Source organism: Paramormyrops kingsleyae, chromosome 21, assembly GCF_048594095.1.
Source record: "Paramormyrops kingsleyae isolate MSU_618 chromosome 21, PKINGS_0.4, whole genome shotgun sequence".
In the NCBI taxonomy this organism is placed as follows: Eukaryota; Metazoa; Chordata; class Actinopteri; order Osteoglossiformes; family Mormyridae; genus Paramormyrops; species Paramormyrops kingsleyae.
The window spans coordinates 15295708-15308664 of NC_132817.1; the positions used below are offsets into that span (position 1 = coordinate 15295708).

General features: G+C 45.4%; 1 protein-coding gene across 1 annotated transcript; it reads right to left on the minus strand.

Annotated features, from left to right (window-relative positions):
• Window positions 1-135: 135 nt before the first annotated feature.
• Window positions 136-12171, minus strand: LOC111836599 (transmembrane protein 59-like). Its single transcript, XM_023798022.2, has 8 exons — window positions 11866-12171; window positions 10434-10539; window positions 10139-10233; window positions 8379-8531; window positions 3717-3825; window positions 2931-3042; window positions 2227-2344; window positions 136-1951 (listed from the first exon to the last, which is right to left on the minus strand). Exons 1-8 carry the CDS (start codon window positions 12028-12030, stop codon window positions 1793-1795), a joined length of 1017 nt encoding a protein of 338 aa, XP_023653790.1. The 5' UTR covers window positions 12031-12171; the 3' UTR covers window positions 136-1792.
• Window positions 12172-12957: the final 786 nt, after the last annotated feature.

A 12957-nucleotide genomic window follows, 5' to 3' on the forward strand; every position in this document is an offset into this window, starting at 1 on the left:
CTATGGCTTATGCGTAAATGACCCTATGAACATATCAGCTCCGTTTTTATGTATGTGTGTAATGTTAAGTTATATTAAAAGAACAGCAGTTATTTGAGAAATATATTGTAATAATGACAGTGACGCATTGTTGGGTGTTTTTTGAAAACACTTTATTTTGTTTAACTTAATCAAAAACGACCATGGTTAAATAGGACTTTTTGCTTTCAACATAAGCGGTGACCTTGCACCAAGCCAGTGGGCTTATTGAATATTGCATGACTTCAAATTGTCTTTACGTGTGCGTTTTCTCTTCTTAGTGATTTACATTATCACACAGCCTATTCAAGTTTTATCTTGCAGAAACATACAAAGCACCATATTCATATTTGTTTCCTTCAAAATCTGACAGATATTGTATATCTATACTGTCGTAACAAACACGCATGCATTGTTGCTAGACACTAAGGAGTAAAATGAAACGTAAAAAGCAGACAAAAACAGCACTTAAAGAAACACAGAACTCAACACTTCGACCTGGTCACAAAAGCAAGATTTTTTTTTCCGGATATATGTATTTGTATGTGTTCTGCAAAACATTTGGCGTACGCGTCAAAGCAGTTGTTTCAGTAGAACTGTGAATACAATAAGCAGGCTTAGTGCCTCTACTAGCTGAATTTCGACAGAAATAAACGCTCCTCGCCCTCAACAGTTATCGATCGAAACACTCTTTCGGTGAAACTCCTTCCCGCCTTGACGATGGCGTTTCCAGTCACTAACTTTGCTAACTTTAATGTTTCGACCATTTTAAATGATGAATCGGTGTTACCGAGAATGCTGTGAGCCTTCAGACCACAAATTAAAATTATGCAGGAAGCGTCTCGGTTAATCTCTGGGGCATCAAACTTATAATTTGGAGTGCCGGGAGCGGCCGGTCTCCTTATTGATCCTGAATGAATACATGAATAAATAAGTGCCTACAGTACAGTTCCTGTTCGGATGTCCAGTACGCGGACAGCATTTTAATTCGGTTTCGTGCAGCCTAGCTTAGACGCGTGAATCACACTCATATAAAACACACACAAGCCCTCAACCAGGCCTAGACAGACTGATAACCGTGCAGCATCTAATTCTGTAATTATGTGTCATGAAACATTTTATTTCAGCTAGGTTTACTATGATTGTATGGCGGAACTGAATATTCACCACTGGAGTATTTCGTTATCGCTTCGCACTTATGTTCAGTGTTAGCAAAAAAATAAATAAATAAATAAAATCACAGTTCACTACATCCCTGACTGCCAATCTGTGGTTGAATGACCAAAGATATTTTTTAAATCACAACACACAAATCTGCTCTACCACAAGTTCCATTCATGGGAGTAAAATATAAGAGTCTAGCCTGTTGAATCAGTGATTTGGTCTTGCTGTCTCCCTCTCAGATCCAAGTTTGTCCACGGTTCAACAAGCCATAATTTTATGGTTTCATATACGCGTCTACAAATCTCTGCAGTTTACAAAATGTATTTAATGGAGTTTTCATCTCTATCATATATAGTACATCTTTGCTGGTAATCAAGGCAAGTCTGTCTTTCTCAGTTAAGGGACTAAACTACGTGATCTGCACAGAAAATCTACAACTGCAGCAGGACAAAACCGTGAAAACAGAAGCAAATGAATGATGCCGTGCATGTTTTCTTTGTGTGTGCGTGTGTGGTTTTTTTTTTTTGTCTTCTTGACAATAAAATAAAGACTGAGATAGCACTGGGAACTGTTCCACATCAATAAATAAAGGACCAAACCAACTGGAGTCTCAGAGAATGGTTTTGTCCAGGTCCACTTTGACTGGCAGGGGGCCCGCCTCCTGGCCTTCATCCGATTGGCTGATGGCCACGGCGATGACCGGGGTCAAGGGGTAAGGGCTGACTTTATCAATGTCGTCCAAGAATTCCTTGTCCCCATTGATGCTCAGCTGGGACAAACAAATGCATGAATAAAAACATCTGCTGATTAATTCATACCGATTTCTTTGGTGGTTACAGAATTTACAGGCTTCATTAAAATGAAAATGGTGGGTTGGTGTTACAGACAACGTCACACACCAGGGATGGGTAGTAGCATGCAGATGCATGAGCCAGGCCCCTGCACACCCTAAATGAAAGCCCCTTACTGTGTCCCATCTAAAACAATCCCACCAACAGCAACTCACTAACATCTGACCCTACGGCGGAGCTGCACAGTCCGAACCTGTGTCTTGACTCGCTGGTCTGGAGCTGTGACTAGACTGGCACAGCTGAGCCACAGCATCACCATGATTGACAGGAAGAGGCAGGCAGCTAGGATCCACCTGGGGAGGCCTGAGCGTCTGTGGGGGGGGGGGGGGGGGGGGGGGGGCACAGGCCATAGGCAGATTGATTAAATAGGGCTGAGGTGTCACTCATCGCTTTGGCCGGCTTTCATACCAACCTAACCACACGGATTAATGTTTCCAGGTATTTCTTAACAACTGGTACCAATTACTATTAATTAGACTGGATTGGATTAGTTATCCAAAACTAATACGCCTCCTCGAGAATGAATACTGAAACATGGTATTTCCTGAACACATGGCAAAATGGCTGCGATTTTCAAATGTGCTTCAAAATGTCAACATCAAAGGCATGCGGCTAATTATGTAATTAAGGGAGGTATTTGGGGCAAAAACCTCTACATATTGCGCATGAAAGGGCCTCTTCAAGCAGGCATTCACTGAACAGAAGAGACTATTGTGTGTCCCCCGGGAACCCAGGTGGCGCTGTAACTGCTAATGACTCCCCTGCCCTTTGCTCTTTGTCCTTTGCCTGCTGAGGATATATGACTCTGCTCCTGATTGGCTGCATATATCACAGCCATTTTGGTCGTTAAAATAACAGATGGTTCCATGGGGGGCCCCATAACGGGGGGTCCCTTACCGTGACATGCAGCCCAGGAAATCGTGGTCTGCGGGAGGGGAATCTCCACGTTGTCCGTTGCGCCTCCCCTTTCCCCCTCCCCTGGTGGTCTTCTCTCCATGGTCCTTTGCCCCTGCATTCAGAAACAGAGCCCTGTAAAGTGCTTCAGTTCCCATCTGGTCTCGCACCTGCTTCATACTAAACATAAAATCCAGGACACAGAAGAAGCATGTCAGATACAGGTCTGGAAAAAATTAAGGGCTCACTCTATATTTTTTTAAATATCTGCATTTTTAAATCCCGTTTTACTCGTGGTTCTGCTGGCAGAGGCTGCACTGTGAGGCAGGCTGCTTCCAGGTTCAAAGTTTCTCAGACAGCATGACACAAGAATAAGGTGAAGCAGGAGACACTGGGAACGACCAGAAACCAGGCAGGTAAACGGCGGAAAGCAACTTTCTACTGCCAGAGATGACCGTCAACTTATTCAGCAGTGCCTCATGAATCGGAGGATGACATCAAGTGACCATCAAAAGGAATGGGAAGCGTGAAGTGGTGTGAAGTGCACTGCTAGGACAGTGTGTATCAGGCTCCTTAAGCAGGACTGAAGTCCCATAAAGCAATGAAGAAGCCCTTCATTAATAAGAAGCATGGAAGATCCAGACTGCAGTTTTGCAAAAAGCAGTGTATATTTTACACAGATACATATGCATAAATTGAGAAATGAGTGCAACAAAATATTGTGTTGTGGTCTCTTAATTTTTTTCCAGAGCTGTATATCTGGGGGGGGGGGGAATCCTGCATACCCACCCGTGTGAGGCCTGGGCGTGCTGGAGCTGACCGGGGTCCAAGGCTTCTCCGCCGCCTCCAGCCCAGGAGTCTGCAGTTCAGGGAAGGAGTACTCCATCTGCGGCTGACTCTGAAGGATGGAGAGCGGCCATTGCTCGGGGGTGGGCGGGGTGGGGGCACACTGTCATGCATACTGCTCATATCCATCCGTCTGTTTTCAATAATCAATTACTCCAATAAGGGCTGCAGTGATCCAGAACCTTCCCTATACAGAATTACACATTGATACAGAGTGGTGTTAAGTATATTAAGTACACACAGGGTCAGTCTCCAGAAAGCGTTAGTATAAGATGTAGAGTATATACAGGCAGTCCCAAAGTTACGAATGAGATCCGTTCCCCAAGTCTGTCTTTACGTTGAATTTGTAGATAAGTACGAAAAATAACAATACAGTACAAAATTTCATAAATGTCACAAAGCAGTTCGTTATTACATTCCGTTGTATTCGACTTGAATTTTTCATATGATAGTTTTATGGTAGTCTGTTCGTAAGTACGAGTTGTCCGTAAGTCAGACGTTCTTAACCCAGGGGCTGCGTGTATATTGGTCCGAAAATGAGCAAGCTGGATCATTGCTGACCCTTCGCACTGCACAGCTTTCCGCCTCTCCCTTCTGGGATGAGATTCTGGTCTCTAAAAACAGCACTTCAAGACACAAATACAGTGTCTTTCCGCAAGCAGTGGCCTTCCTGAACATGCCCCTGCACACTTAGTACCAATGTTACACAGCACTGCACCCATCCATTTTCTGAAACGGCTTACCCTGTTCAGAGTCACAGGGAGTCTGGAGCCTATCCCAGAGGCTATGGGCACAAGGGAGGGAATAACCCACTATGGGGTGCCAACCCATCATAGGGCACACTCACACACCATTCACACTCACACTCACACACCATTCACACTCACACTCACACACCATTCACTGACACCAGTGGGCAATTTGGCAGCTCCAATTAGTCTCAGCATGTTTTTGAACTGTGGGGGGAAACCGGAGCACCCAAAGGAAACCCCCATGACAACACGGGGAGAACATGCAAACTCCACACACGGAACCCTGGTGGAGACTTCAACCCAAGCTCCAGAGGTTTGAGGCAACAGTGCTAACCACTGCACCAACACACCACCCCCAGCACTGCAACATACATACAAAAGTGCACACTTAGTACCTCTGCTAGACAGCACTGCACCATATATACAAAACTGCGCACTCAGTACCACTGCTACCCAGCACTGCACCACACATACAAAAGTGCACATTTAATATCACTGCTATGCAGCACTGCACCATACATACAAAAATGCACACTTAGTACCACCGCTACCCAGCACTGCATCATATATACAAAACTGCGCACTTAGTACCACTGCTACCCAGCACTGCACCATACATACAAAAGTGCACATTTAGTACCACCGCTACCCAGCACTGCACCGTATATACAAAACGGCACACTTTGTACCACTGCTACCCAGCAATGCACCATACACTGCACATTTAACTCATTTACTGTTTGATGTTGTTTGTAAGTTGCTAGTTGATTGTGAGATGGTTTATGTTCCACTGTACTCTGTATTCTCTGGTTGGTATATATCACTAGAAGCACAGTGCCAAAACAAATTCCCTGCAAGTGTGAACGTAAACGGCCAGTAAAGCTAATTCTGATATTCAGTCATTCTTGATTTAGCAGTGAAAAGAGTCACATGTCGAAATGTCTGTTCTTTATAGAACAGCACAACAGTGCAATTACTTTTTGAGTTGGACTATATGCAATCATTCGACAGACACTTATCCGAAGTAGCTTACAGTGACTGTGAGCAGGGATGCGTTACCCATTTATACAATGGGTACAATGAGGTAGGGGCAACTGTAATATTGGCGTAACACACTTTAATGATTTAAAGGCAAAGATCTATGTAAAGGAGGGACCAATTAAGCGAAATTAAATATTTGGGGGTACATCTCCTGCAGCATCTGAAGCTGCACCATTCTGATCACAGTGCAAACTAAGCAGTACTATGCCTAGTAAGCAACATTTCCGTTACACACATTAACCACAAATCGACATATGTCAGAATTATGGAATGATCAGAGGATTAAAATACTGCTAAAATGTGAATGGAAAGGCAAAAAATGAGGCAGATTTTTGTATGCAATGGAACTCCTGTGCTGTCTGCATTTATCTGTAAAAAGTGGAGAATTCCCGAGACAGCTACCCATATCTAGATGACGCCACCTTAAAATATCTCCTTTGCTCCACCTTAAAATATCCCCTTCGTTCCTCTCTGAAATACAAGCTCTGCTGCAGCCATAAATAAAGCTGTGGCCACTGAGACAAAGGAGAGGGGAGGCGCTTTAGGAGAAGATGCTCAGAGAGATGCCCTCCTTCTGTCTCTTTTGGGATAGCACACACCCCCCGTCTACCTTCCCCTGCCCTTTCGGGGTCAGGACTAGAAGACGATTATCAGCGCCTAGCAGGTCTGAATCTGAGTCTCCAGGAAGGTGGATTAAAATGTGATGGGGGCTTGCTTGTGCCTCTTGACCTTTAGCCCTTGGCACTGGGATACATCTACAGCACAATAGCCATGTGGTGCTCATGGAAACCTGTCAGGAACTGGTGTGTGTTTTCAAAGTCCATTTCAAATGGCAGCCAACCTGCACCCAACACATGCACACCCTCTCATGTCCACAGGAAGCTTCTCACTGAAGAAAAAAATAAATAGTTTCATGGAATCGTAATCATGTTGGTTTATTTTGCTACTCCTTTTTCATTATGCAAAAGGCCTGTAAGTAACTCTAAAGATCAATTTGAAAATGTGTTTGCGAGGAATGATAATACTTGTTTCAGAACGATGCAATGAGTGAGATGTGAACTGAGGTACCTGCTGTTAATGCAAGCCTTCCTGCAGTTTTTGGAGTAGTCTGTTATGCACAGAAATCTGAGGGTAGCGACGCAGGTATCCCGCAGTGACTGCGGCTTCTGTCGTGTACGCAGGTATTTATCATACTAACACGGCAGCTGCGACAGGTCACGCCTACCCGTGCAAAAACGTACACGCGGTGCTCAGATCCTGACCTAAGCTGAGCCCCTTCCTTAGCATTGAGAGAAAATGCTTATACTGTAGATTTACTGTCGTCACTGCAGATATCCGCAGCTGTTAAATGTGGAGTGGAAACCGAACCGGATCCGAAAGGAGGCGGATGAGCTGGAGCGAGCTTCATTTTAATGGGTCACCTCTGATTTGGCAGCACAGCGAGATGCAGCCAGGAGATCTTTTTTTGGAGCGTTTCAGTCCAAACCCCCCCCCCCCCCCCCAGCATAGTTCCAATGGACCAACCCCACATGGACCACAGATGGACCTGGGTAAGCAGAAGCAGGCTGAGCAGGGGGGAGGGGGGGCGCCTAAAAGCCAGGGCCGCAGGCTCCAGACAGATATAGTTGGGCTGATGTACATCTGTCATGCATTACTGGAGTGCATGCCCAAAGGTGCCCCACACCCTTTAAAAAGTTAAGGGGGGTAGTGGAATCTTTCCAAATGATCCAATTTCCCTCACTTGGTCATTCGCAGGATGGTAACCCCCCCATTGATCCACAGTAGGCTGGACAAGGTTCTCCAAGCGCTGGAGCGGACAGGGAACCTCAAACGAGATACGCCCTTCAAGCCCACACAAGCTGCTTTCCCAAAAATCGCTGAGGTTACACCATCAGGACCAGATATCTGGACTCCAGCTTCGAGACTGATGGTCTAGACTGTCCCTGATCACTGTGCGGGTGGAGGCCAGAGGGTAGAGGACAGTCAGACGCAAACCCGCGATTCCGAGAAGATCCAGACCACCGTGAGGTTCGGGCCTGGAATGTGGCTCACGCACCTGCGACTCTGAGACCCATCTGGCTCTGAATCTCGCTCCTCTCTAGTTCATTTGAGGGCCCCTGATGAGAAGAGTTACCAGAACACAGGCTTCATGCTGCTCACAACTTAAACAGCGGGTTGGGGCAGAAGCCGCACAAACATCTGGCAGCGCTGTCAATCAGAGGCCAACATCGAGGTCCCCCGCCCCCCCAACCTCCCCGAACCCCCCTAACCCATCTGCAATCAGGCAGCCTGCTGCATTCCGGCCTAATTTGTTCCACATGCCAAAGGCCGGTTTGACGGCCGGCGTGACTCTGTCTTCCCGCAAACCCACGCTGCCCCCCTCCTCTCGCACCGCTGCCGGATCACCATGGCAGCATCTCACCCTCCTGTCGCAACACTGACCCTGCTTGCCATCACCTGGATTACGAATTCGATCCATGAACACGCTTTTCTCATTGGTTCAGTCCACTGGAGTGGGCGGCAGGGGGTCTGCAGATAGCGCAGCTGACAGGGCCCACTGAGTCTGCTGTCTGCAGTGCTCCCCTGCAGTGCCAAACCCCCCCCGACCACCACCACTACCACCATACAGGAATACCTTATCCCTCACCACTACGTCCAGTCAAAGCAGCTCAAGTACTCTCTGTACCCAAAGCGGTGCAGAAATGTATAGAAATACCCCAGCCAACCAGCAGGGGTGCAGTGCTTAAGAGCTGGAACACTGTCTTTGTTTCTTGGGCAAACTTCTAACTGCATTCACCTTGCGCTGCCTCACCTGGAACACGAGCACCTTTCCATCGTCCGCTTGCAAGTAGAACGTCCAGGTGGAGGAGATGAAACTCTGGGCAGAGCTGACGATGTCGCTACACCAGCCAGACAGCAAGTCCATGACAGACAACGGCTTGGAGCGACGCATCAGGGCTTTCAGCTGCACGAGGCAAGGAGATTTCTCACCACACTGCACAATAACGTTGCACAAAGACACGCTATACACTGATGCAATGTTAGTACATGCTGCTCACTCACTCCCTCTAGTGTCACACTGTATATTTATATGCTCTGCAGTTACACACTGCACACTCATGCTATATAGAGTGACACTGAACACAAATGCTCTCTAGTCATACATGATTCAAATGCTGCACATTTCTGCTACACTATATAGACAAAAGAATTGGGACACCAGGCCATTACACCTACAGGAACTTTTATGATGTCCCATTATAAATCCATAGGCATCAAAGTGGAGTCGGACCCCCCTTTGCAGCTGTAACAGCTGCCACTCTTCTGGGAAGGATTTCCACACGATTTTGGAGTGTGTCTGTGGGAATTTTTGCCCATTCATCCAGAAGAGCATTTGTGAGGTCAGGCACTGATGTTGGACAGTTTGTCCCAGAGGTGTTTGATGAAGTTGAGATCAGGGCTCTGTGTGGGCCAGTCAAGTTCTTCCACACCAAACTCACCCAACCATGTCTTTATGGACATTTCTTTGTGCACTGGGGCTGGAACACAAAAAGGGCCTTCCCCAAACTGTTCCCACAAAGTTGGAAGCATAGATTTGCCCAAAATGTCTTTGCATGCTGAAGCATTAAGAGATTCTCTTCTCTGGAACTAAGGGGTCTAGCCCAAGCCCTGAAAAACAGCTTCTTACCATAATTCCCCCTCCACCAAACTACAGTTGGCACAGTGCAGTCAGGCAGGTAACAGTCTACACGTCTATCAGACTGCTAGACATCCACTTTGCATTGAGCTTGGTGATGTGAGGCTTGCATGCAGCTGCTCCTGGCACAGAGATACGGAAGCTTCCATTGGAGTGACCGGTGAAGATCAGAAGAAGACAGCCGTGAGTGCCTTCACCCTGAATCGCTGCAATAATTTCATTTTAGCTTGTCCGGTTGCCGTGGCAATGCAGAAACAGCAGATTTATGCAGCAGCACAAGCCGCGGTGTAGCACTAACTTGCATGTGCAACGGAAAACATATTTCAGCACCATATTCATATCAACGTATCTTCAGCCAAACATATTAAATGACATCAATAATGTCTACAATAATGTTCCGATCCACAGGTTTATATTGCTGTAGCTGGACACTCATATGTAAGAAGCGTGAGTTCTGAGTCTTCAGGGTTGCCAACTCTCAAGCATCAGGCCTGACACTCACCCGTTCAGACTTTCACGCTCGTGCAAGAAATCTTAATTCGAATCTATATTATTCCATTAAAGACCTAAGATAAGTTACCTCACAAGCGCTGGGACAGTTTGCAAACCCTACAGACTATTTACGAGGTAATAAAACTGTTACATACGTGTAAATGTATGTGGATGTGTGTGGAGTTCGTCTGGAATTGAAAATCTCACTCCAGCCAGCTGACCAAAGTTGGTGACTCTTGCTGAACGGTGAGAATGTGTCCGGCTGCCCCAAAGAAACCTTCCAGGCAATGTGTCAAAGGAGGTGTAAACCTGCAGAGCTGCTGGGCCGATGTACCAAGCGAAATGACGTCATGCTGGTGCTGGTGAACATGGGGAGGACTCACCTTCCTCCTCTCGCTCTCTGCCGCCGTGGGCTGATTCTCGCACCCCTTCCGGCAGCCCTCCTGTTCCAGCAGCTGAGTGTACGCCTCTTGGCAAGCTGCACGTGCACATAGAAGCAAAGATCCCCCATTACACCCCCCGCAGGTTCGCTGTGCAGACTGATGGAATGATTGGACCATTGACCCTCTGGTCAGCCCACACCATTCTAATCCCACTGTGCAGTCAGTTGCTAGTCAATCACCTGACAGTAAGTGACAGTTCTTAATTCAATATGCCCCACACAGCCCCTTTTCTTACCTCCCTGACATTCTTCCTTGCTGGCATTGGAACCCGCGTTGCCATTCACAAACTTACAGATGGAGTAGAGCCGGCAGCCACGGTTACAAGCGCTCAGTACGGAGTCCTGCAGATGACGAAACGAACAGCGCTTTGGACGAGTGGCCTGGTTACCAGTTAATGTTAATAAACACACATCGCTACCTGGTTATATTTTTTACATCGTTATATTTAAAACCATGTCTCCACTCATAAAAATGAAAATGTTTGCGATTAATCGTAATATTTACTGTCTGCGATCCCTTTCCGCATCTTCATTACGATATTTTCGGAAACCAAACGGTATACATCATCATTATTACGCGTGAAGGAAATCATTTCTTCCAGCGCATATTACCAACCTTATTCATGCAAAATACAATTTAAGTATCACATCGTTTCTGTAAATTTCCCACTACGTCTGAATTGCAATCAGGACAGTGTTTAAATATTTTTTTCTGCTGCAGGATATTGCAGCTGCAGAACTGAAGAGCCATTTTAATTGCAAAGAGTTCTGACAAATGACTGCAGCAAATGCACAATTTACAATACAAATAATGATCACGTCCAAGATTCAAGTTCATATTCTATTACAGCCGCCGCGCTCCTGGGAATAATCGATTTAAATCTAAATATTTTGTGGAGCTCTGCTGGCCGCCGTCTAATGTTATCATTCGGACTGGGGTGTCATAATCTCGAAAGAAGCCAAATGACAAGCTTCCCATTTTTGACAAACAGGAAGTGGAAATAATGCAGAGGCAGGAAAATGGGCTAACGCAAAAAAAGAAAAAAAAAAAATTCTGGTGGTCGGTGTGAGGCTATCGATTCCAAGCTCCCCAATGCCAGGACTAATAGCCTCTGTTTCGCGTTTTCGCAGTTAAACACTACCGATGGTTGCCAAAAGAACTGAAATCCGTTTGGTTTTGATAAATATATTAATGCTTATTAATAATACAGATTTAAGAACTGAACAAAAGGACCTCAGAGATTATGTCAAACGGAGAAACACCTCATACAGAAAGCTTCCTGTGCCATTTTCATCAAGCAGAGAACAAAAAATGCGTCATATAGCCCAAAAAAATTGGGATCAGTGCATGTCAGTGTCAATCGCGAGAAGTAGCGTCCGAATGCATTAACTGTCTACGCCAACATGCGTATGCTAATTGCTTTGATAAGGCAAATAATTTAGAAAGCAGCCTGTTTTAAGCATCTGATATTGCAAAGTAGGTTGCCTAGCTATACGCGATTAAAAATGGATACCTTCCATTATCAAATAGCTTGGAAAATGCACTAGTTACGTTTCAGCGCAATGAGACAGATTTTATTTATAACATACTAGACAGCATCACTAAGCGACTTGTCGTTTTTATCCACGTGAATGCAGAATATTTCATGGTGATCATGTGTCACTTACTTTAATGAAGCTTTTGTTTATGACGGTAGTCAGGCATTGCTTTTTGCAGTAACTGATGTCACCCAGCTGGTTGTCAAACGGATCGGAGGTCGCCCTCGCCAGCCCAGCCAGAAGCAGCGAGACAAGCGCGGTGGTAATGCAGACCCTGCCGCCGCACTGATGCATTGCGAAGCCGGATTTAGTGCCTACAGTAACAGCCAGCGAGAGCTCGGTGGGCTTGTGTGTCGGATCCTCTCCACTGGGGCGAACTGTGCTATAGGTCCGTGATGTCGTCACTCCCCCACCCCCTCCAGTTTACACTTACACACTCGTGCATTTTCTCCTCTCTCTCTCTCTCTCTCTCTCTCTCTCTCTCTCTCTCTCTCTCTCTCTGGCTTCAAAGGCGAAAGGCACGGGCTTGCAATTTTTGTAAGGATTGATAAGACTGGTAACCATCTCAAAAATGTAAATGTGCTTCGTAGTGAAGCACATTTATCTCTCTTATCTCCATTAAGCGCGTGACCGTCTCAAAGGGATAAAGGACCAGCAATGGGACACTGGTGAATTAGCAGTGACGTCTTCGAGCTTAAGTCGTTAAAACTCCTATAGAAAATAAACTGCAAAGGAACGCGAAAATTAGTGTTAGCTGGGGTGCTTAATGCGGAAAAGGACATGGAACACATCGTAAAGTAAATTATATACTTATACATAATATAAGAAAATCAAACAAACACTATATTTTCAATTATTCATAAAAACACTAGACTAGGCTATATAAAATAAGCGTAACAGCATACATACTGTATAAGCCTATTATACACTTAGTTTCCGCCAAACCTTTACTTTCAATGAAAAACATTTTTATTTAATTTTTGGAGAACAATTTTTGGAGAATCACAAAATCTATATACTTCTCGGGACCAATCAGTGTTTTAACTTTTCGCCAAAAAGCAGCACCGAAGCAGTGAGGACTATATATGGTCTCATGGTCTTTAGTATATTTTAAGGTGCATAACATTTGCAATAAATGTAATACTTGCACATTTTCTAAACCCCTTTCGTTTCATGTGAGAGTTTCAATGATATAATTGCCTGTTACATTAATCAGCTATT

Bases quoted from the DNA above. Each gene is read 5' to 3' on its own strand.
- LOC111836599 (XM_023798022.2), bottom strand. From the start codon at position 12,030: ATGCATCAGTGCGGCGGCAGGGTCTGCATTACCACCGCGCTTGTCTCG. The intron at 10,234-10,433 runs GTAAGAAAAGGG...GTGCACGTGCAG, and splicing joins CAAGGAAGAATGTCAGGGAG to CTTGCCAAGAGGCGTACACT. The intron at 3,826-8,378 runs GTGAGGCAGCGC...TCCATCCTTCAG, and splicing joins GAAAGGTGCTCGTGTTCCAG to AGTCAGCCGCAGATGGAGTA.